We start from the raw sequence: 25,256 nt of genomic DNA on the forward strand, positions 1-25,256 counted from the left end.
AAAGCCAGGCCAAATAGGACAATGGAACTCTGAGCCGCCACTTCTGTAGCAAAACGATCAGGACTTGGTCCACGACGGCCCGCATTCCTACTTTTTCTGTCTGGGCTTCCAACTCAGAACCAACCAGAAGAAAATCAAATCTGTCTGCAAACCAATTACATCGGTTGCCCCACTCCTAGTTAGCTAGCCTGCCTCCAGCTTCCCCATGGTGACAGCCTCCAGTCGGGGCACACCCAGGGTCTTCCCAAAGCAGGACCCCTTGCTCTGCAAGCTCTGTGTCCCTAGGCTCTATTCTCTTTTGGGAGGGTCTTCTTGGATTGCAAGACTCCCTTAATGCTTGAGTGGGAGGCAGATACGGGGCAAATCGTGAGCACTCGCATGGAATGAGCCTGGTGTTCTAGAATTGCCACATACCCTGCACCGTTAGAAGCACGCGCGCGCGCGCGCGCACACACACACACACGCCCAGAGGCGGCTTTTTCGTCTTAGACTGAACAAACTTCATGTACTTAAACTACTAATTTGGAACTTGTGCAAGTCTGCCCTGGAGCACCCCGGGCAAAAGGGTACATTTGCACTGGATTAAAAATCAGAGTTTGCCGAGCAGATGCATGTACACCAGATTTCACTCATCTCAACTGGGATTTTTGAGGTACTTTAGCCTCCTTCATTTGCATACAATGATTGATATGCTAATTACAGTAGACTCTGACCTATTCATTAGTACTTAGAGCATACTTACTCCCAGCGGCCTGGGAATGCTTATGACGGAGAGGAATAAGGCTGCACTGGGGCCCACAGAATTCAGAATTTTTGTCCGCTTTGACCAGACTCCCACCCCCAATAGGGATAAAAAAGCCAGACTTACTCTTTCTTGGGTGTTTCCTTTGTGTCCCCCGTGTAAGTCTTTCCCTTTGGACACAGCTTTGGCCACCACGTGGTGCAGGATCACGGGACACCAAACACTCGTGGATGGGGAAGGTATAAGGGCAGTTCATTAATGTCCACATACAGCCGATCCATCCTTCCTCTGGTCACTGGAGGTTCAGGGCCCCAGCTTCTGGGTGGTGGCAGCTCCCAGGACTGGCTCCTTGGTACCACTGGGTCTCAATCATTTGATCTCCTTTAAGATGCTTGGGACAGGAAGATGGGCCAAGACTCAGAACTAAGGTCTTAGGCTTTGTGTCCTCCAGCCTTGTAAATCAGACTCTCATTTCCAGGAAACGTGCACCAGGCCTGACAGAACAAAGGCCAAGTGGCTTCTGGAGGTTCAGCGATCCTTCTCAGCTTACCTGTAACTCACTCTGCGGCTACCTGGGAATCGTGTCCCAGAAGTATAGTTCTCTGGAGCATTCCTGCCCATGTCCCCAGGCCTCCAACATCCATCCACCCACTCACACTTTCATCCATCAAACATTTGCTGTGTGCTGTATGTTGGCAAGATACAACCTTGACCCTCGAGAAGCCATGGTGCACGGTGGGGCATTTCTACAAATAACACTAATCTAGTGTGATAAAAGCTGTAATTGAGACGTGTGCAAACTACCAAGTGAACACAGAAGAGTGAGCAGATAACTTGGTTGGGGAAGGCTTCACGGATATCAAGCAGGTGACACTTGAGTGAAGTCTTATGGAAGCTTCCATTAGCTGGAGACATGGGGTAGGGACAGAGGTTAGGGAGAGGAAGTATTCCAGGCAAAGGCTGAAGAGAGTTAAGAAAAGGCACGGAGTTGTGAGAGTTGGAACAGAGCGAGAGGGTAAAGAAGGGGATGATGCAGAAACTAGTTGGGGTTGTCTTGGGCCCCACGCTGGAGGATTTGAGCTTTATTCTGAGGTCCCAGTACACACCCGAGGCAGGGTTGGGAACTCACACGCCAACAGGGGCCAGGCAGAGCATGTCCATCAGTGAGGTGGGCCACGTGGGGACTGAAGCTTGGGGAGCACAGGCTTCATCCAAAGGCAGCAACCGACTGTTGCCAAGTTCCCGTTAAAAAATAAATGGAAATCCCTATTTTTATATGAACACTCCCAAGTTTCAAATGTTGGAGATTGCTCCAAAATATCATGCTGGCCAAGTAAAAACATCTGACATCCCATCAGTCCCTGGGCTTCTAGTTTGGCACTTCAGATATAAAGCTTAAGCAGAGAGCTGACAGACTTCTGTTTCAGAAAGAGACTGTCTGCACAGGTCTCCACATGATGTTTCTGCAGCAGCCTCTGCCAGCAAGAACCTCCTCTCCCATTCCCCACCTTCACGCCCTTGCTTCTTGTCCACGTGGTTTGTGCATCCCTCGCTGCCCTCCCGGAGCGTGCCCGCCCCCCGCCCCTCTCCGGGACCCTCCTCAGCACTGACCCCTCGTCTTACACAGGAGGAGCCGAATGAATGAGCTGTGCTCCAGGCCTGGCTTACAGAGAAGAGCCCAGCATTAAGGACACGAGAGAGCCATATTTATTTCACATGGACAAGCATGATTCCTTCGCATGCTGAACATGAAAGCTCGCGTGAGGCAAGTACCCGTAACAGCAGAATTAATGTGCTTTTGTCCATGGGGAGCAGGGTGGGTCACAAAGTGGTTTTTCAAAGACAGTTACCCTTCAAGCAGAGTGGAGACCACAGGCTTTGAAATCTCTGGTTTATTTCATCATCAGAGGGTCTGTCTCCTAGGAGTGGCCAGGGAGTGCTTCGGGCTCTGCAATGTCTCGATGAGCGGCTAAGGTCAGGAGGAAGAGGATGGTCTCCTATCCCACCCCCAAGGGAGGCTAGGGAGAGTGAAGCTCAGAGGGGAGGTACATGCCACTCGGAATTAGCAAGCCCCCTCCGGGGTGGACAGTGACAGGGGCAGACTGCTGTGTCTGCAGCAACAGAACCATCGCCACTTACAGGACCTATCATAATCAGAAGATCTGCTCTTAAAGCAGTTTCCCAAGGCCTCTCGTGGGCGGAAGGGAAATGATTCGGAATGGACTGGCCATGCCAGAAGCAGGTCAGCTTTGCCTAGACAGACTGGGGAGAGCGAGTGGCAGGGACCCCCCGGTCTCGTGGCCTTAGCTGGGCTTCCCAGTTCCAGGATGATGGAACCCGAGCTGGGAGAGGGGGCTGGAGCGTGGGTCTGCCGGGGGCTGAGGCTCACAGGCTGCACGGGCAAACCCCACGGAGGAGACGAGGAGGAGCCCTTGCATGTCGGTGGCTCACTCCCACCTGAAGTCCTGTCCAACAGTTTCATAAAATTTAATATTATAAGGTCTATAAAATTCCCGCAGCTGGTCTATCACTTCAGGGTCGATCTGTACATGAGTTCTGCCTTTCGATTTGCCCAGGCACCGAGGCAGGAGGCTCGATTCTGTTTTTCTCAAGCAAGGGAAGCCTTTGGTCTTGTTGAAGTAGAAGTGCTTGTCCGTGATGAACCTCTTGATGCCCAGAAAGTCCTGGACCCGGCCCATCTCGCCGGCCGGGTCGGTGATGAGGCGCTCGCCGCTGACGAAGTGGATCTGAGCCAGGGGGAAGTACCGCAGCCAGCTCTCCAGATGCAGCACATACATGCCAATGCGGATGGCGTTCCATGACACGTCCACCTGGCCCAGCGTGCGGTTGCGGAACGAGAGGCCCTCGAAGGTGGGGATGTCCGGCTTCTTGGAGAGCGTCTGCGTGTAATCCGAGATGGCGCGGGTCACCGGGTTCCGCACGACCACGATCAGCTTGGTGTCTCGGGACATGTTGAAGATGCGTCGGGGGGCCTCCTGGGTGACGAAGTAGCTGGGCGTCTTCTCCAGAGTGATCTGGCTCTCGAGGGTCCGGGGCATCAGGCTCCTGTGGGGCAGAAGCAGCGCAGGGTCAGATCATTTCCCTACACCCTGCTCCCTAGTGGAGCCCCCCACCCCCCCACCCCCGACCTCGGTGACGTTGGAGGTCCGCCTGCATTCACCTGGTAAGGAACCCACTTTAAGAACTAGTCTTTCAGCAGGCTTGACGTTTACAATAGTATACCACGGCCTATAATCGCTACGCTGTATTAGATCTCCAGTGAGGGACCCACTTCAACTCATGCTGGTTGTTTAAAAAAATCTTTAACAGGTTTGCTTTCAGAGAGGAAACAACCTAAATGTTCATCAGTATGGGTTAAATAAATGATAGAACAGCCAGTTAATAGAATCAGGTGGATCTGTGTGTACAAATAGGGAATGAGTTCCAAGGTACGGTGTTAAATAGGCAAGATATAGCACATTCACCTCAGGAAGGATACACAAGAAACAATAAAAACAGTTGTTTCTGGGGGGAGTCTTGAGGTGGGGGCAGAGTGAGAAGGTCAGGGATAAGTGTTTTGTTTTGTTTTTTTTTTAAGTAGGCTTCACCCCAGTGGAAAGCCCAGTATAGGGCTTGAACTCATGACCCTGAGATCAAGATCTAACCTGAGATCAAGAGTTGGACACCTGACTGAGTCCCCAGGTGCCCCAAGAATTACTTTTTGTCTAAAAAGCAATTTTTATTTTTTGTATTTGTATTTTATGCTACTTGAAAATTTTAATGTCGTTTACTACATATTCAAAAATATATTTAGTAGGAAGCTACTAAATATTATTCCGGTGAAAGACAGTTCTCCAAATATATTAAGAAAACCTTTTTGGGGCAAGTCTTGTATGAATAACATTTTAGAAATGCCTTCTGATGTCTTTTTCTGCTGGAACACATCTGAAATACGTCCTCGGTATAAGCCTGAAATAGCACGGAACTCCAGTCCTGTCGTGCCCTCAGCAGGAAGTCAGGTGATGCAACCTCTTGCTCCCTTACTTTTTAATTTCCTGGTTGTGCTTAAGACTTTAAGGGATGATGGTGGGAAGCTCTGAAGTCTCCTTCCCAGATGTGTCTCCTTCAAGCCTTGCTGGAGGGGAACACCCTTGGCTCCCAGTTTCTACTTCTTTCTGAAGGTCGTGTTTTGCACATTAGACCACCCAAAGAATTTTTTTAAAAATGCAGATGTCTGGGACCCGTCTTAGATGAACTAATGAGAAATTTATGGGGTGGGTACTTTTCAGAAGCTCTTCAGATAGTTCCAGTGTGGAGGCAGAGTTGAGAACCACCACATCTTTTCCCCACCGTGACTCACCAACCCCCAAAGCATTCATCATCTTCACCTTCCTCTGGCTCACACATTCCTAGTTCCTGGTCTTCTTCCCAGGTCCCATCATCATCTCCATCCAATCACCCAGCTTCACAGTTCTTTAACCCAAGTCTCCATTTTTCTCCTTCCGTTTGGCAGCTCCTCCTCATGGCCATACCTTGGGTCTTGTCATTGGAATTGACCTAGTTCTGAAATGGTTCTCTCTGAAATTCCACTCTAGTACCATGGAATGGGCCAAATGGTGACCCTCTGAAAGACATGTCCACTCAGAACCTCCGAATGTGACCTTATTTTTGGAAAAAGAGTCTTTGCAGATAGAAGTTAGTTAAGGATCTCGAGATGAGGCCATCCTGAATCCGGTGGGCCCTAATCCAATGAGCAGTAAGTAGCCTTACAAGAGACAAGCAGGGGTGAAGAGAGAAGGTAATGTAAAGATGAAAGCAGAGTGCGGAGTGATATACGTACAAGCTGAGAAATGCCAAGGATTCTGGCAACCACCACAAGCTAGTCGTTTTAAACCACCCCGTCTGTGGTCATGTGTTATGGCAGCCACAGGAAACTAATACAGGCTGTACCCTTATTTCTTCCTACCTTTATTTAACACAGTCTCAAACTCACTATACCTGATCTTGAAATTCATCTGACTCTCTCTGATTGCATGTTCCTCCATGCCTGCTCTGGACCCATGAATAACATGCAATAGCGTCACGGTCATGAGCATCCTCCTCCTCGTCCACTTCCTTGTACTGTGTGTTCTCCCATCGCTAGCAATGTGTCCTTCCAACCTTTCATTCTCTCCCATTCTGTCCTGGGGATGACAAACAGCAGCAAAGGAAACCAGTGACCCTGACAACTGGATCCTTGATATGCTTATAAATTCTAGCTTCAGTTGAACTCTCAAACACTGCTCTTTTTATTTTTTTAATTTTTTTAATTTTTTTTTCAACGTTTATTTATTTTTGGGACAGAGAGAGACAGAGCATGAACGGGGGAGGGGCAGAGAGAGAGGGAGACACAGAATCGGAAACAGGCTCCAGGCTCCGAGCCATCAGCCCAGAGCCCGACGCGGGGCTCGAACTCACGGACCGCGAGATCGTGACCTGGCTGAAGTCGGACGCTTAACCGACTGCGCCACCCAGGCGCCCCCACTGCTCATTTTTTATATTTACCTCTCAAGCTCGTCAAAGTGCTCTACCTTCTCACCATGAGCTCCCAACTCTACCCCTGTTCCTCCGCATCAACACACAGCTAGTCTCCACCACTTACACATCAGCTCCTTCAACCTTCCTCTCGTCCACCTTCAGACTGTTACCTGCACCCATCCTGCGCCCCTCCCGCTGGTCTTAGAGGACAAGGTGGCCTCCCCTGTCCACCTGTGCTCCTAGATCTTTGCCCCTGGTGCTTTCCCCGCAAACCTGCACATTACCCCCGGAACCTTCAAATTCACCGGGTACCTGACGGGCTGACACGACTGGTATCTCGTTTCCAGGCTCGAGGTCCGTAACGGACCCTTGTGAGTTGGAAGTTTGAGATTTATCAACAGGGAGTAGGCCATTCGTTTTTAACAATAGGATATCGTCATTAGCAAACAATCACAAGTACACATGACTAGAATTCTTTGGCTGGATTTTCTTAGAAACGTGGCTGTATTATATTATGACCTGACCCACACTGTAAATAGGTGTTGGCCTTAAGGACAAAAGCAGATGACATTATATAGATGTGACTGCATTTATTTGTAAAACTTTTGAAAAATATTTATTTTTGAGAGAGAGAGAGAGAGCGTGAGGGGAAGAGGGCAGATAGGGAGACACAGAATCTGAAGCAGGCTCCAGACTCTGAGCTGACAGCACAGAGCCTGATGCGGGGCTTGAACTCACGAACCGTAAGATCATGACCTGAGCCAAAGTCGAACGCTTAACTGACTGAGCTACCCAGGTGCCCCGTGATGGTGCATTTAAAGTTAAGGACTTTCCAGGGGCACCTGGGTGGCTCAGTCAGTTAAATGTCTGACTTCGGGCTCACGGTTCGTGAGTTCAAGCCCCGCATCAGGCTCTGTGCTGTCAGCTCAGAGTCTGGAGCCTGCTTCAGATTCTGTGTCTCCCTCTCTCTCTCTGACCCTCCCCTGCTCTCTCTCTCTCTCTCTCTCAAAAATAAATATTAAGAACTTTCCAAACCCTATGGGGGTTACTGATATAAAGGTTTTCTGCAACACCAAAAAGTTGACCTGACAAGCTACTAAACAGATTTCTTTGCATTACCCTTTAAGACACTAAAGGATACCCGAGAGAGGAAGCGCAGGTACGGCATTTCCCAAGCTTATCTAAGGATACTTTTGCCAGGAACACCAGCGAATGTCTCTCTCTGTTACCAGTTTGGGAAATTCTGCCCAATTCCAGTGATCTCCGGAGAACCACATCATTCCCCCAGCTGTCCCCCAAACAGAAGCTCCACCTTGCCAATTCCTCACTGGCATATCGGCTGCAAAACCGAGTTACAAATACTAAGGAGGCACTCACACCAGACTGTAAACGGGATCGCGCAGCCCTGATCACACCACGAGTCGCACGGCTCCTGTGCACTGCCATTTTCTCCATCCCTTACCTGTTTCTCCTGGGGTCGCTAGCGTCGAGTGCGGGGGGCCTGTGCGAGCATAATGTGCAAGAGACTCTACATGCCTCATTGCTCTTTGCACAGGCAGGTGTTGGGGGGCATCAGACTTTTCCTAGAGGCTCATGTTTCCTCCTCATGTCATTGTGTAAATTTTGCTTACCTGTTTCCGGCCGCTAAAAACAGCTGAACTTTTCTCTCTCAGCTTCGGCCTCCTTTCTTTACACTGTGGCTCTGCAAAAGTGACTGGAAGAACTAACACTCACAGTCTGGACTCACTCACCTCCCATCTGTTATTTTAACCTGCTCAGCGGCAATTTTCCTACATCTGGCAACAGCCCCCAGATTTCTCTTGGAGGAACTACCCCTCCTGCTTTGGATTAAAATCTTGGCAGGCCCGGGGGTGGGTGCGTGACTGGAGTTAAGACGATCAGTGCCAATTGTGTCATGAAGACTAAACACGTATCTTTCGGACTGGAAACCGTTGGGCTGAATCCTCCAACCAGGCACGGGAGCCTGGAAGCCTCCTCACCGGCCTCTGCTTCCAAGTCCCTGTGGCCGTCTTCACGCTCACCCCGTCCGAGACCCGGTTCTTCCGCTTTCTTCCGTGCCCTGTGAGTCCCTACATGTCCTTCCGATAAAGGACTACTAGTCGAAGTCAGTGAGAGTTGGTTTCTGGTGCTGGCGCCCCGAGAATGCAAATCTTATCTTTTACAACCCGGCTTCCTCTCTGTGGAGGCCAAGCTCCCCTAAACTCCATGAGGGCAGGGAGCCATTCTAGATCTTCCCAAGGGTCTAACTCGCGCTCCCCCCACTCCCCGCGATCTCCCTGGCCGACCTCACTCCTCCCCCGGCCTTTAACCACCACTGAGGAGCTGTGACTCACAGGTCCGTAACTGCCGATCCAACTCGCCCATGCTCCAGACTGGGACGCCCGACCCTCTGCAGACTGGACACCTCACCTCAACAACGGAACTCCCCATTTTCCTCCCCAAACTCACTTCTCTCTTTTGCCTGTCCTTGCAGATGATGTCGCCGTGAATCCACTCACAAAGCAGAAAACCTTCACAGTCATTCTTGACTCCTTCTCGCATCTAATGTTCTTTGTTCCGGAAAGTTCTCAGGTAGGCCCTGCCTCTCCCAGCCCGCTCACACAGCCTCAGGCTCTTGTCATATATTTCTGCCTGACCTCCAGGCTTCCGCTCTCTCTTCCCTTTCAGTCTGTTCTGCATCTTGTGTCCACCAGGGAAATCTCTCTAAAGCAAATCCAATCTTATCAATGACCAACTCTTCTTTTGAATAAAGCCCGTATTCCTTGACTTGGTACTTAAGGCCACTGCCTTGCCTTTCTAGAATTAATCTCTTGCCACGTCCTGGCAACCCAATGCTCATGTCATGCTGAATACAAGATCCACTCCCCAGAGCACGCCATGTGCTTTTGCAACTTGCTGAGTTTTTTGTTTTTAAGACTCTGGATCATCTTTCTTTGTCTCTCTCACTCTAGTGAACACTGACTCATCTCTCCAAGCCCGAACCAAAAGTCACACCCTCTGTGAACCCTTTCTTGTAATTTCATGACATTTGGTGCATCCAACTGCCAGCACCCTCATCCCATTGTGCAGAACTTAGCAGATATGCATTCACTTGTATCACCACATTGTCAGCAACTTGGGCATGTTTCTCATTTGTTTTTGCCTTCCTAGCACAGTACCCAGCAAACCACAGGTGCTCAGCAAATGGGTCAAAGATCCAGTGTCAAAGGCAAGTGCCTATTGAGAGGTCATCTTGAGTCCTCACAAGTTACCAGTGTTAGTTCAGGAAGCACAGCCTTTTCTGGGCATTCTGGCCTTGGGCAGAGGACGGTTTCAGTAGACAGTCCTGGGGAGGGGGGATCACGGTGTCATTTTCAAGATTTTATCAAGGCCACAGGCACTCAGGCACAGAGACTGAGGGAGGTCCAGGCTCTGCTTCAACCTAACCTCCATATCTAAGAAAGTGAAATGAGATGTAAGAAGGAACACATCTTGTGCCCTTTCTGGTTTGCTACCTACACCCCGTCCTTCGCCCCGGACTCCCACGGTGATGGGTGAGAACCCGGCTGTGGTCAGTCTGCAGTGAGGCTAGGGGTGTGGGGGGTAAAGTCATGCTGCCCACTGGGACCTCCTGCAGGGTTTTTGGAGATATTTAAACGGCCAGACCCCACACCAGACTATTTAAATCAGAAACTCTGGAAGTGGCCCTGGACTCCTGCAGTTTGAAAGCCCTCCAGATGATCCCAGTGGCTCACCAGGGCCAAGAACCACTATTGCTTTAGCCACTTAGCCTTGAATACAGTTGTTCACGAGTATTAACTGGGGTGCACATTACAGAAAAAAGGTCCCAGGCCCCTCCCCTGTACATTCTGATTCAGTGGGTTCCCCATGATTCTTACCATCAGAAAAGTTTGGGAAGCGCAGCCTTATTAAAATGGGCTCTCACAAATAATGTGATTATGCTCATTACTCTCTAATATATGTTTACTTGTATGTTGGGCCTCTGCCCATCCCAGCCCCTAACCACTATTCTCTTGTAAGTTCTAAGAGAATCGGGTGGATGTCAGTCTTGTTCCCTACTCTCAGCCCCAAGAAGACTGGCAGGTGGTAGGGGGTACAGAAAAACAGAAAGTCAGGGCTTGAATCCGGGAAGGGTAAGGAAGAAGCCATTTGTAAGTGCCACTGGAGACGTGGGCCTCTTCCCCATGCAGACAAAGTCTGTACTCTTACCTACTTCCTGAGGGAAAATCACAGACTTCCTGAGGACCCTCCCAAAGAAAAAGAAAAAAACATCTAACTCTCTTGGCAGCTTGAGGCTGGAAAGGGTTTTTTTTTTTTTTTTTTTGTTTTTTTTTTTTGTTTTTTTTACACCTACCCCGTGGGGCAGAGACCACTCCCTGGGCCCCCACTGTCCACACAAGAGACATCCTATGCGTGTCCGCACACGGGAGCCTCAGCAGGGCCTCCCTGGGAACTTGGAGTACGAGCACACCTCTGATCATTACCGAGAGGATTCTCTGGAAGATTTCATTTTCTGCTAAATCTATGCACTCCATGTATGTGTTCTGGAAGCCTGGCTGCCTGGGGGACTTGGGTGATTTATTAGCTCCTAACTGGGCAACAGGCTCCTTGAAAATCATTGCAGTCTCCAGGGGGATAATTAAGAGTGGAAGAGGAGGAAAAAGGCTTTATTGCAGGAAACCGGTTCTTAAAACAAAACCTGCCAACCCCCCCGTGTGCTGAGCCCAGCGCAGGCACAGCACCTGTGGCCGTTTCTCCTCATCTGGTTGAGAAGAGAAATGACCACTTCCTTCCAGGTCCATGGCCCCGAATCCTCACACTTAGGTGACCCTGGAGCAAAACATGAAGTCCCAGCTTGAACTCCATCAACCATTCTTCACTGCTCACAGGATAAAGGCCTTGACAGGATTTATGTGGCTCTTCTTAATCTGGCCCATGGCCACCTGGGCGGCCAGCGTGGTCTATTCAAGGCTCTCCCCACAAGACTCTATTTCGTGCTAAGGGACCTTTTACACATCGTATCCTTTGGGCGACGTCCCCTGCAGCCTGTTGGGCGAAACTTCAGCTCTCAACTCATCACCTCCACCAGGGAGCTTTCCAGGCCCCCCTTCTTTTCCCCTTCCTGGAAGACTTAGGCATTTGCTACACTTGTGATTTTGTGGTGTATCCGCTACGGATACATGATCTGTGTCTATCAGAGCCCTAGAGTGTAAGGTCATGGAAGGCAGGCATCATGACTGTCACGTCTCTACATCGACAATGCTTATCCTACACCTGGTATGCACTCATGTATTCAAGCATTATTAGGCACCTATTGTATGCAAGAGATACAAAGATAAGCAAGCCTCTATCCTCTGGGAGTTAACACAGCCTTGTGGAAACAGGGGTGGGGGGTGGGTCCTCATTTCCCAGTGGGAGGGCTCCCTACCTGAACTTGGCTCCCTACGAGGGCTGTGGGGGAGGGGGCGCAGGGAGGAGGGTTTCTTTTCTCTGGCAAGAGGGCCTATGCCCGAACCCACTTTTTCCTATAGGCCATCAAGGTGCTGGGCAGTGGGCTTTCCCAGATAACTCCTGGGGGCAGCTGGCATCTCCTGTAAACAGCAGCCTGCCTGGTGTCCCAGTAGTGTGATTACCCCCCACCTGGCAGGGCTGTTCCTCCATAAGAAGAGAAGTTGATGGAGGTGTGGGGGCAAAGTTCCTTCCCTGGAGCATAAACCCAGTCTAGCCAGGCCCTGGCACATCTCTCAGTGTGACGGTCAGAAAACAGTAACCCCACACTTGCCTCTTCTATTGAGACCCTTGGTGTGCAAGTTTCCCCAGTAAAGCCTATTCTTTCTTCCACACCTCGTGCATTGGGGAATTTGTCCCGGGTCCTGCCATGTGACAGACCAGAAAAGGACTCTCCTTATGTGATACACAGAGATGTTCACGGGACAGTGGGCTACTCTAGGGGCTGGTTGTGACTATGGGATTTGGAGTCAAAGAGCCCTGAGTTTGAGTCCTGTCCCTTGCTACCCACAGAAATGGGGGTACAGCTTATTTCTCCGAGCATATAATGTGCTCCAGGCTCATCCACGCTGTGACAAGCGGCAGGGTTTCTTTCCTTTTATATGGTTGAGGGGAATAAGTCTGACACGGAAAGACAAATACCATATGATTCCCTATGTAGAACTTAGAGAACCAGAGAGTAGAGAACCAGAGAGTAGAACGGTGGATGCCAGGGGAGGAGGGAGGGTGCAAGGGGGAGACGTTAGTGAAAGGGTACACACTTCCAGTTAGAAGATGAATTAAGTCCCGGGGATCTAATTACAGCATGGTGACTCCAGTTAACAATACTCTATTGTACACTTGAAATTTGCCAAGAGAGTAGATCTTAAGTCTCAGTGCACAGACACACACATGCGTGCACACGCTGGGCAACTACATGAGGTGATGGATATGTTAATTAACTTGATTGTGGTAATCATTTCACAACGTACACATGTATGAAATCCTCACATTCTGTATCTTTTTAAAAAAATAAGGCAACAAGGGGCGCCTGGGTGGCCCAGTAAGTTAAGCCTCTGACTTTGGCTCAGGTCATGATCTCACAGTTCGTGAGTTCGAGACCCACAATGGGCTCTGTGCTGACAGCTCGGAGCTTGGAGTCTGCTTCAGATTCTGTGTCTCCCTCTCTCTCTGCCCCTTCCCCACTCACACTCTTTCTCTCAAAAATAAACATTAAAATACAAAAGAAGGCAACACACATTGGCTGTCCATATGGTCTTGCTTATGACTTTTTCCTTCAGATTCACATGTTGAAGCCCTAACCCCAGCCCCCAATGTGATGGTCTCTGGAAGTGGGGCCTGTGGGAGGTAAGGAGGTCATGAGAGTGGAGTTCTCACAAATGGGCTTAGTGCTGTTATGAGGAGAGAAACAAGAAAGAGGATCTCTTCCCACTCCCATAATATGTAAGGATCCAGCAAGAAGGCGGCCGTCTGCAAACCAGAAAGAGAACTCTCACCAGGAACCAAATTGGCCGGCATTCTGATCTTGGACTTCTAGCCTCCATAATGGAGAGAAGTAAACAAATGCCTGTTGCTGAAGCCCCCCTACCCCTCCACGGTAGTGTTGTCACAGCAGCCCAAGCTGACAGAGACACGGTCACTGACGCCCTGGACATAAGCTAGCGCCTGCTGCACAGTGGCCGGGGGGCCCAAGCAGTTCTCGGCTCTACGGGAAAACTGCCTCCCTCCGTCTATACGTGAACTCCAAGAGGCCGCCACCCTCACTATTCCTGCTTGCGGGCAGAGGAAACTGGGGCACCGAGAACCAACGTCATCGCCAAAGCAACAGCAAGTTGCAGAATCTGGATTCAAGTGTGACTCTAACACTAGAAGAAAACGTGAGAACATAAAATTAATCTTGGCACAAGGACAGCCTTTCTAAGCATGAGACAAAAATCATGAAGCAAGAAGCTGAGAAGTTAGACCTCGTGAAAATGCAAGTCTCCAGGATGGGGGGAAAAACCCACCACAAATAAAATAGAAGGACAAGGACCCCCTGGAAAAGTATTTGCAGCATGAGAGACAGGGAAACGATGGGATGACTTCATCTATATTGTTTCAAAGTTCTGGCAAATCAATCAGAAAAGGAGAACCAGCCGGTGGAAGAAAGGCCCACAGGTCACAAGAAGAGTTAATAATAAAAGAGCTCGAATTAAAATAAATACATGAAAAGATACTCTCCATCTCTCGCAATGTTAAATGCAAATTAAAACCATGATGAGGGGTACCTGGGTAGCTCAGTCGGTTGAGCCTCCGACTTTGGCTCAGGTCATGATCTCACGGCTGGTGGGTTAGAGCCCTGCATCGGGCTCTGTGCTGACAGTTCAGAGCCTGGAGCCTGCTTATGATTCTGTGTCTCCCTCTCTCTCTGCGCCTCCCGCCCTCACGCTAGGTTTCTCTCTCTCTCTCAAAAATAAACATTAAAAATTTTTCAAAAAAAACCATGATGAGATATTACTCACTTTTAACACTGGAAAAATATATTTTTAAAAAATGATAACAGTTACTGCTGGCAACGTGTTGAACTAACAAGTACTCTCCAATATCCGTAGGAGTGTTGATGGGTGTGGTCTTCAGGAGGGCAAGTAGAGGTTGCCTTGCCAAATGCAAAACTCACCCTTTATTTTTTTAGGCTTATTTGAAAGAGTGAGCGCGCACGCACACGAGCAGGGTAGAGGGAGAGAGAATCCCAAGCAGGTTCCGAGCTGTCAACGCAGAGCCTGATGCAGCACTCGAACCCTGAGCCGAAATCAAGAGTCGGATGATTAACAGACTGAGCCACCCAGGTGCCCTAAAATGCACCCTCCAATCCAGCAATTCCACTTCTGGAAATTTTCTTTACAGGCAGGTGAAGGCCTGTGTGCATGGATGTTTGCTGCAGCATCTGGGGTAGAGATGGGGAGACCTGACCAAAGACCCCTGCTCTTGCCCCCAGAGCAGAGCTGTTTCTAGAGGGCAGCTGCCCAGCCAAGGACCACATTTCCCAGCACCCAATGCATCTGTGACGGGCGCTGCACCTGGTTCCTGCCGCGGACAGTGAGTAGAAACGCAGTGTGTGACCTTTAGCCAGGCTCTGTGCTGTGCTCACAAGGTAGATGCATCCCTCTCACTGTCCCTTCTGTCCACTAGCTGAGTGCGGGGAACTCCTGAGGTCCCAGAAGAGGGATGGACTGTAGTGCAGAATGGGACCTTATTTCTACCTTTCCCTTTCTGCTGCTCAGTGGGTTTTTCTTTGCCATAACCATGTGTTCTTTGTAGTTAAAAAAACCCAAAAACAACTAGCTAATTAAAAATGACGTTAAAAAGTCTCCATTGATACCATTTAGGAAGAAGATGGCCTGGATGGTAGCGGTTTCGTGCGGCAGGCGGGGGGGGGGAAGGAAGCGTGTTTGGAGGAGCCGAGGTGTGGGTGGGAAGCAAGGCTGTGGGAGGCCCAGAATGTTCAGCTCCGCTCTCAAGAGGGAGGAAGTGTGGCCTGGGTGTTGGATGAATGGTTTTTGCTGCTGCGTGTATAGCTCGGTAAGTTTCCAGGCAACTGGACCTCAATTTCTCAGGGACCATGTGTGGCCAGCCTGGCCTGACCGTGGGGACACTATCAGGGCGCCTTCTGGGGGTAACTCCAGATCCCCACCTTCTTTCTCAGTCTGGGCTTGGCTCCTTCCCTACACTTAAGCCCACCTTCCCTTTTCCTTGGGGGTGGGTCCCTTCAATCAGTGCTTTTCATACTTTGATGTGCATCCTCTGAGCCACCCGGGGGTCTTGCTGGAATGCACGTTCCGATCGGGGAAGGCTAGGGAGGGGGCCTGAGATTCTGCATTGCTGACCGGCTCCGCACTGAGGCTGACCTGCTGGTCCGTGGACCACAGTGTGGGTAGCAAGGTCTTACAGGAGTCGTGGTGACACTGGCACAGGGGGCATCTCAGTGAACCTGCAATCAGTGGAATCAGCTAATTCTTTTTCTATTGATTTAGTTTTTTAATTTAAAAATTAAAAAAAAATATTTAATTTTGAGAAACAGAGTGAGAGAGCAGTGAGGGGTGGAGAGAGAGGGGGACAGAGGATCTGAAGCAGCTCCACAGGGACAGCACAGAGCCCGACGCGGGGCTCGAACTTACGAAACACAAGATCACCACCTGAGCCGAAGGCAGACGCTTAACCGACCAAGCCACCCAGGCGCCCCTATTTATTTAGTTTTTATTGAGATATAACCGGCAGGTAACATTGTATCAGCTTCAAGCGTGCAACGTGACTCGCCACAGGTATACGTTGCAAAACGATCGCCGCAATGAGTCCACTTAACATCCATCACTAACACACTGACAAAAATTTTCCCCTGATGAGACCTTCTATGGTCTGATCTCTTAGCCAGCTCTCAGATATACAGTATTAACTGCAGTTAAGTGCTGTAGCGTCCCAGTCTTTTTGATTTTTGAAAAGCTAATCATCTATCCCTTCACCACCACCCCCCCCCACCGCCACAGTCCTACGTATCTCCTTCTCTCCCCAAAGTTCTTGAAATAAAGCTCCACTTCGTCTCCTCACACTCGCCCCCAACTTGTCCCATCTGCCACCCACCCTGTGACCCCATGAGGCGGTGCTGAGTCCACCCCCAAGAGGCAATCCCAATTTTGTCCCGGTCTCGTCACATTTCTCTGTGGCATCGGAGGCGCCCACTCCCTATTTCGTGAGAAACGTCGTTTTTTTCTTGGCTTCGGGAACACTCTTTTGGTCTCCTCCGTACGTATTTCAGTCCTTTTCCCTCGGCTTACCATTTGCCTCCTCGTGTCTCAGTCGATGACTCCACGGACCACCAGGCGCCCAGGCCACCCCCACATCTGATCCAGTCTCCTCTGACACCGGCCCCAGGCGGCTCAGGACCACACAGCTTGCTCATCCAAGCTCACAGCTGCAGGGAGCAGATCTGCCCTTCTCTCGAGCGAGGCGCTAGCTTCCAGTACCCCTTCTGAGCCAGCTCGCTCTCCTGTGACCCCGGCATCCAGGAAGCGGGACAGTACCTGGGGGCTACGCCAAGCGGTGCCAAGGCTACCAGTGATGGTACCGAGTGGTGGCTTAGGGGATCCTCACTCCCCTCGGTCTCTCAAAGACAATCTAGGTGAAAAGACACGGGGAGGGGAGCACCGCCCGCAACTCCGCTACGAGTGCCCGACCGCCCGACGCAAAGGGGGCCTCGACACAGCCGGCCGTTCCGCCCCGCTCCTCTGGCCCGGCCACTCGCCTGCTCTGTACAGCGGCTGCTCCCGACCTTTCCCGCTCCGTGCCAACCACCAAAGCCTGCCCTTTCCTGCCCCTCTCTGCAGACGAGCTTGCACATGCTCCACAGGGAACTAAAGAAGCTGTTAGGATGCCTTTGCTCTCCTGCTGCCAAACGTATGAGGTTTTCCACAGTGACCAGCCCCAGGTTGAGGCTGGAGGTGGTCTGCCCAGGGGCTTTCTGCTGCCCCTGTCCCCACCTCCATCTCCCAGTGTTCCCTGCCTGCGGTGCCCATGGAGCCTCCACCCTGCTCCACCTGTGCCCGGATCCATTTTAAGGACCTTTCAGCCCCTACCAGCTCTGAATGCTTCCCAGGCATCTGCAAACTCCCAACCAATGACTGGATGAGTCAGTGAGGTTTGTTTGTTTTTGTTTTTGGTTTTTTTTTAACACCACGCTTTATAATCTACCACTCCAGCGTCCCGGGGCTCCTAAGTTTGGCAGGGAGAGTTGCCAGCCTGCCCCACTTCCTGCGGCGTAACATTGCCCCCTCGTGGGAGGTGAGCCAACGGCAGCTGTTGGAGTGAACCCCCTGCTGCCTCTCGGCAAGTCCCTGTTGCTCCCCTGGGAGGAATCAGCCCCGGAAAGGAGTCCTTTCCATTTTGTCTCCCACACGTGCAATCGTCTCAGAATACATTAAGCTCCATGGCTGCAGAGGGTGAGCTGGGGCCGGCTTTCTGATCATGAGGGGGGCAAGGAAAGAAAGCAGTGGGCAGAGCGGCTGGCAATCAGCTGCTCAAATATCATCCAGACCCCTGATGTGCCCAATGCCACATGTATGATTAGTGAGTCACCAGTACTTCTGCAGGGTCCAAGGCCTGCCCAAACCGTACCAACCCGGATTCTTGTCCAGGCTGTGGTGCTCAACGGTTCAGCCCTGCTTTTCAGATCTGGAAAGCACTCAGGAGGCCCCACACGAGGCGCGGGCAGGCACTCCTAAAGCCCCAATCCTACCTCTTCCTCCCCTCAGCATCCGCCCGGGACACTTTCCCCTGGTCTTCCCATGGCTCAGTCCTTTTCATTCTCCCGTCTCTGTTCAAACGTCTCCACTCCCTAAACCCCATGGTTTCTTTCCCGCAGAGTTCTAAGCAGAATCTGTAATCACCTTGCTTATCTGTTTGTGTATCTAATGCCTTTTTCCCCAGCTGGCCTGCAAACCCCATTGGTAAAGGGTGGTGTCGTCCTTGGTGACTGTGGTATCTTTGGTCCTTGTCACCGTGCCATCCCATCACAGTCAGAAGAGAAGGACTCATGCTGATCGAATGGAGAACATGGGTAGGAATCAAAGCCCAAATCAAGAAGACCTAAACTCCTTAAGGAAATCTCAAGGATTTCTGTTCTAAAGAGCAGCTGGAGGTCTTGGGAAAAGGTTTCCCAAAGTGTAGTCACTTCTCACCTGTGGTGTGCAAGGGATTCGTGGGCGGAGCTTACATTTTTTTACAGGTACGTGTTTACTTTAATGTACGTTAGAAAACTGGAGGTAGGACATCACCTTTATTTCGCAGATTTCACTGCTGAGGATGAGGCTTAAATATGAGCCTTATATGAGGATGAGGCGGAAAATGTGAACTGATCTAAAGACGAATGTTAAGTAAGTGACAGTACAGATGGCACATGAACATGAAAAAAAGCTCATCTTTCAATGACTAGAGTTTGGGAACCTCTGGCTCAATGCAATGTTGGCAGGGCCAAAGGGAATCCAAGCCAGGGTAATGTGGAGATAAACTCAGTCGACAAATAATTATGGAGCACCTACTGTTTGCTAGCCACGTGCCATTGTGCTGAGGCATGGCTCTAAGTAAAACAGGTGAAGCATGAAGCCTCTGGTCTGGTGGAAGAGATACGGACAAATAAATACAGAATTACTACACGGGGTGAAGGAAAAGGAATTGAGTGGCTAGACATCTGAGCAGAAGGTCAAGAGGTGAGCATAGGCTTGGATGAAAAGACACAGGATGGGAGGGAAAGACAACAGGTTAAGAAAAACTGGGTATGGGTGAGGTAAGATTGTCCTGCAGAGAAGCTAAAAATGCTTTAGTAAATGACACTTGGTAGCAGTCAAGAGCAGACCTAATGGGGGCGCCTGGGTGGCTCAGTTGGTTAAGTGTCTGACCACAGATTTCGACTCAGGTCACGATCTCACAGGTTCGTGAGTTCCAGCCCCCCATCGGATTCCTCGTGCTGACAGTGTGGAGCCTGCTTAGGATTCTCTCTCTCTGCCCCTCCTGTGCACACACTCTATCTTTTTCTCTCTCTCAAAATAAATAAATAAACTAAAAAAAGAGGCTGGGGCGGGGGGAGCAGACCTAGTGACACAGAAAATAAAAATCAGAGCACACTTGAGCTTGATCTTGAGCTTCTCAAGGAAGGGTCCACAGGATTGAACTGATGCGGGAGAAGGCAACATGGAAGGCAGAGTTGTCATAAGCAACACCCAGTCTGTGATGTTACTGAAGAGGAAACCTGAAACAAACTGGACAGAGCAACAGGCTGAGACTTCATTAAAGAGACATTTCTGGAGATAAAAGATGGCTATCCGGGCAGATCAAAAGCCCAGTTTAGTCTTAACGAGATAAAACCCACATCTAGGAATGCACCCATCCACCCATCATCTATCTGTACAAACACACATCAGGCTAAACATTTTAAGTTAAACAAAATTGCAAAAGTTCATGAAGTATTATAGGTAACCAAAATGGATAAAGCAAACAAAATGGGTTTTTTACAAATTCAAGCCAGACGAGGACCTTGCAGCAGCACTAAATGCTAGCAAAACACAGATTATCACCCAGAGAGTTTTTCAGGGGGAAGAAAAATTGCGACTCTCAGTACTTGGCCAATTTGCTTGTGAAGGCAAAAGCAAAGCATTACAAGATGTGCCACAGCTTGAAAAGCATTCCACCTTGCTCTCCAGAAAGTTCCTTGAAATGAAAGCAATGACCTAAGTCGTGGTGAGAAAGAATTTGAGACTCGGGAGGTAGGGCATAAAAGGGCAACGATTGGGATCAAACAAGTGCGAATCCCAGATAACCAATAAATTTAGCTCCTGTTATCATGGTTTTTCTTTAAAAAATATAAACAATAATTTATACCTCCATAAAGTTAAAAATCAGTAGTCTGACAAATCAAATCTAATATCCCAGATTAAATTAACCAAGAAGTTGGTGACAGAGGAAGGAGTGGGGGGAGCAGAATGGAAGGATATGAGGCTTTTTCCCAAAGGGCACTGCCTACTCACGTGCTGTATGAGAGCAGAGTAAAACGAACAAGTAAAAACAGGACATGGGCCTTCCAAAACATCAGAAAATAAGAAAGCAAAGCTAATGCAGCTCATATAACAAAAGAGATGGGAAAGGAAAGCCAGGGGGAAAAAAAAACCAGCCAAAACCGTAGAGCCAGATGACAGAAGTGTTCAAGTAGGAACACTTGCGTTACTATTAAAAATTACTGAAAATAGGCTAAACACCACCATTTTTTGAAATGACAACAATAAAGATTTCTCATTCTAAAATAAAACCTAGTCATATTCGTGTTTCAAGACCACCCCAGGACACAAGGACAGAAAGAAACGTTTTCTATGAAAATGGGAGAGGTTCAGATACATCAGGGAAATGCCAGTCTAAAGAGAGCCAGAGTCATGAAATTAGTACCAGGAAAAGCAGAATCCAAGCCAAAGACGTTAAATGAGACAAAGTGGGGGTGCCTGGGTGGCGCAGTCGGTTAAGCGTCCGACTTCAGCCAGGTCACGATCTCGCGGTCCGTGGGTTCGAGCCCCGCGTCAGGCTCTGGGCTGATGGCTCGGAGCCTGGAGCCTGTTTCCGATTCTGTGTCTCCCTCTCTCTCTGCCCCTCCCCCGTTCATGCTCTGTCTCTCTCTGTCCCAAAAATAAATAAACGTTGAAAAAAAAAATTAAAAAAAAAAAAATAAAATAAATGAGACAAAGTGTGTCATTTAATGTCAATAATGGGCCCAAGTCCTAGTAGGACCTGCTGTAGAACACGGTGAAGCAAGTACAGTGTTCATCTCCACTCCCTCTCGGGTCACCACTAAATTGATAACGAATGGATAAAAAATATAAAGTCCACATATTAAGGGAAGGGTGAGGACTTGGTGGCAGACAATAGACATATTTTTGAAAAAAAATTTCTTAACATTCATTCATTTTTTTTTTTTTTTTTAGAGAGGTGGGGGGGTGGGTGTGCAGAGAGAGAGGGAGACACAGGATCTGAAGTAGGCTCCAGGCTCTGAGCTGTCAGCACAGAGCCGGGTGTGGGGCTCGAACTCACGAACCGTGAGATCATGACCTGAGCCGAACAAAGTCAGACACTTAACTGGCTGAGGCACCCAGGCCCCGAGACATATTTTTGGAAGAAGGGAGGCTGAGCGTGAGGGGTATTGGAAGAGACAGCCAAAATGTAAGGCTGTGAGGTGGGGAGGGTATCACTAATGAGAAGAAAGTGGATTCTTGCCACGGAATTTTCTGGATGTGGAGGCACCAAGAGCCTAGTGGGGCGAGAGGCACAGGCAAACATACAGTCGGTGTTAGAGGCGGTGTCAGAAGCAGCAGCCACATTGCAGACCTCTTCCCCAGCCCTACAGCCAGGCCACTGCCCTGCTCCCGGAGGGGGCAAGATTATGCTTGGGAACCAGGAGCCAGCAGCCCCAGACGCTGGCACGGTGGAAGGGGGCGGGACACTGGCCAGAACGTGGGCAGGCAGGCCCATCTACCCCAGGCTGACAAGCGGAAGCTCCCTGACCAGTAGAGATTTCGAGTAGTATCTACCAAAGCATAATTTATTAAAAGAAAAGCTGTCACGTCCCATTGAGATCCATTATCATTACATTTAACACAAAATCATAATTCAGCGCAGAAATAGGTCAGAAGAAAAAATGATCATCTCAACAGATTCCAGAAAGGCGCTTAGTAAATTCAACATCCATTGCTAATCAAGAAAAAGATAATCTTCAGAAACCAGGAAGGCTGCCTCTTTAACATGAAAAAAGGACATCCACTAGCATATTGAAGGATGAAATCATACCAACATTGAGAGCCATGGGGCAGGTATGGCTCTAAGTACCTTCCCATGTATTATCTCATTTAAACCTCACCACAGTATCACCAGGTAGGTATTTGTATTAATCTTATTATTCATGTAAAGAAATTTGGCACAGAGAAGTAACCTGCCCAAAGACCCAAGGCACTGACTGGTGAAGCCAGGATATAAACCCAGGCATTTGAATCTAGTGACTCCGTGCTGGTGACCCACAGACTGTGAGTCTCATTAAAGTTAGGCAAGAGAAAGATGCCTGCTAACACAATTAATATTTAATATTGTTCTATAATTTATAGACAGTTCAATTAAAACGTTAATAAATGGAGAGATGGGAAGTCATAACGTTAGAAAGACATCCATTCTTCTCAAATTAATCTATAAATCAAATGTAATAGCAATCTAAATCCCAAGGGGATTTAAAAAATTGAATTTGACATTACAATTACCAAGTTTCTTTTGGATGAATAAATTAAAGATAAGAGCTAATGCATTGTGCTGGAAGGAAAAATCATGGGCAGGAAACTCAATGCCATACAGTATATATTATGAAGCTGTACTAATTAAAACAGTGTGGTTCTGGCTTGTGAATAGGCAAATGGATGAACAGAATCCGAAATCAGAAATAAGCAACGCAGTAAAGGTGGCATTTCAAGTCAGCTGGGAAATTACGGTTCATGGGAACACTGTGGGGGCAATCAGTGAATCGTCTGGGAAAAAATGGAATCAGGTTTCTTCATTTACACCTACACCAGGGTGAATTCAGGATCAATGAAGTAATTCAAAGGGAAAAAGAAAACAACGCTGTAAGGGATGAAAATATCAGTAATATGTAGGGGCGCCTGGGTGGCTGAGTCGATTAAGTGTCCGACTCCTGGTTTTGGCTCAGGTCGTGATCTCATGGTTCACAAGATCAAGCCCTGCCATCAGGCTCTATGCTGGCAGCACAGAGCCTGCTTGGGATTCTTTCTCTCTCTCTCTCTCTCTCCCCCTCCTCTGCTCATCCTCTCTCTGTCAAAATAAATAAATAAACATTAAAAAAAAAATCAGTAAATATGTGTATATTGAGAACGGGGAAGGCTTTATACCCATAATACCAAAGGAAGAAAGCAAAGAAAAAGACTTTAATATGACCACATAAAAATTTTAAAGTTTTGGGAGACAAAAAAAAGTCACCATAAGGGGAAATAAAATGCAAAGGAATAAATGTGTTCTATATATAACAGATAAATATTTAATACCTTTAATAAATAGAGTTTTATAAATCAGTAAGGAAAACACCCTACTAGAAAACGGAGCAAAAGGCACAATTCCTGAAAGAAGACATAAAATTGGAGAAATATTAAAATTCATCAGGTATCAAAGAAATCCAAATTCAATCCAAAAAAGATAGCATTTTGACCTATCACAAAATTAAGAATTAGTTAGTGTTAGCCACAGTGAGCAGAAATACGCATCTCGTACAATGCTAGGATTGCAAATAAGTTTAAATTTTATGGAAGGCACTCTTTAGAATTTATCTGATCAAAATGTTAAGATATTTACAGGCAGATATGTATTTTAAGGATGTGCAACATGGTATCATCTGTTTACAGCGGTAAAATGTAAAACTGGAAACGCCCTAAATGTCATGCAATATTACGCTGGTTGAAGTGATGGTCTACGCGTTTATGTTTAATGAAATGCTACGCTGTGATTATATATAATGTTTCAGAAAATAAGACATGGGGAAAAGACATGGAGCTGGTTTTAAAGTGGTAGGTAAGACAAAGAAGTTAGAGAATACTACATACACATGATAGCTGTCTCCCTGTGCGTGTGCACGCGTGCATACTGGGATATTAAAAGGAAGGGCACAGTTATTACCCCATGATATTCTGGTATTGTCTACTCCCAACTAAATGTAAAAATACATGACCTGCCGTTTGGGATGACTTTTCCTGAAAGATGTGCAGAACAAGCCTGTTCTTTGATATTCATAGAAAACCCATCCCCACTTTGCTCCCAAAGCATTTACGAAATTTAAATAAGAAAATGCAGTATAGAGCAAGAGTCCAATTCAGCCAAATAACTTACAACAGTAACTTCAAAATGAAAATAAGGAGTAGATGCATGGACTATACTGGATGACACAGAAGAATATCAGGGTGGGCCTCCAGGAAGGGAAACTGAAGGGCTAAGGGCTGGGAGGTAACTCATTTTCCATTACATATCTTTTTTGTATCCTTTGACTTTTTTTTGAATTTAATTTTTTTTTTTGGCGGGGTGGGGGGGGGTGGGTACAGAGAGAGAGGGAGACATAGAATCCGAAGCAGGCTCCAGGCTCTGAGCTGGCAGCACAGAGCTCGATGTGGGGCTCGAACTCACGAACCATGAGATCATGACCTGAGCTGAAGTTGGACGCTTAACTGACTGAGCCACCCAGGCGCCCCTGACGTTTTTTGTCAAATGCATTTTTCTTCCCAATGAAGAGTGCAGAAGAGGAAAAATACAGGCTTTGGAGCCAGGCATGTCTAAGTTTGAATCTCCGTTTTGCCACTCGTGTACAGCTCTGGGCAAGTCACTAACCTCTCTCTGAGCCTCAGCTTTCCCATTAAAGGGGGAGAAAATAAAACTTGGTCGCAGGATCGTGCAAAGGATTGGAGATGATGCATGGCAATGTGCCAGTGTTGGCCTGGTGCATAGTAGGTGCTTGCTATGCTAGTTGTAGTTATTAAGGTGAATCTCGTACCTGCCTGAGACTGTAGGGAGAGCCAGAGAAGAATCTAATTATCCATGCTGGAACAAAGCCAGGATACCCGAGTCTTGCACAACATGCTGTTGAATGTTCAATCAAGATATATAAGCACACACAGCCGTGGAACATACCCAGTGCCTTCCCCCAGGATTTGGGAAGTAAAATGCATTTTACCATGGTACATCTGCTCGTTTTTTAAAATTCCACAACTAATTAACCAGAATCCTCATCAGCAATCTCCTTGTGGATTAACGAAACATGTCAGCAAACCCTGGCCCTTTTCTGTTAAACACAGGCGATTTCTTCTACCCACTAGTGCCGCCAGCAAGATGCCGAATGCCTGGAGATTTGAACAGAAAACAAAATCCA

General features: G+C 48.3%; 1 protein-coding gene across 1 annotated transcript in view; it reads right to left on the bottom strand.

The window, feature by feature from the left end:
* Window positions 1-2,426: 2,426 nt before the first annotated feature.
* The window catches only part of HS3ST2 (heparan sulfate-glucosamine 3-sulfotransferase 2), a 94,738-nt gene continuing 71,908 nt past the window's right edge, over window positions 2,427-25,256 (bottom strand). Inside the window, exon 2 of the mRNA XM_086692763.1 lies at window positions 2,427-3,808. Coding sequence (XP_086548889.1) covers window positions 3,190-3,808 — 619 coding nt within the window. The 3' untranslated portion in view covers window positions 2,427-3,189. The remainder of the gene's footprint in view (window positions 3,809-25,256) is intronic.

This window comes from Puma concolor, chromosome E3 (assembly GCF_028749965.1).
Source record: "Puma concolor isolate L17-30 chromosome E3, mPumCon1.1.hap2, whole genome shotgun sequence".
Classification (NCBI taxonomy): Eukaryota; Metazoa; Chordata; class Mammalia; order Carnivora; family Felidae; genus Puma; species Puma concolor.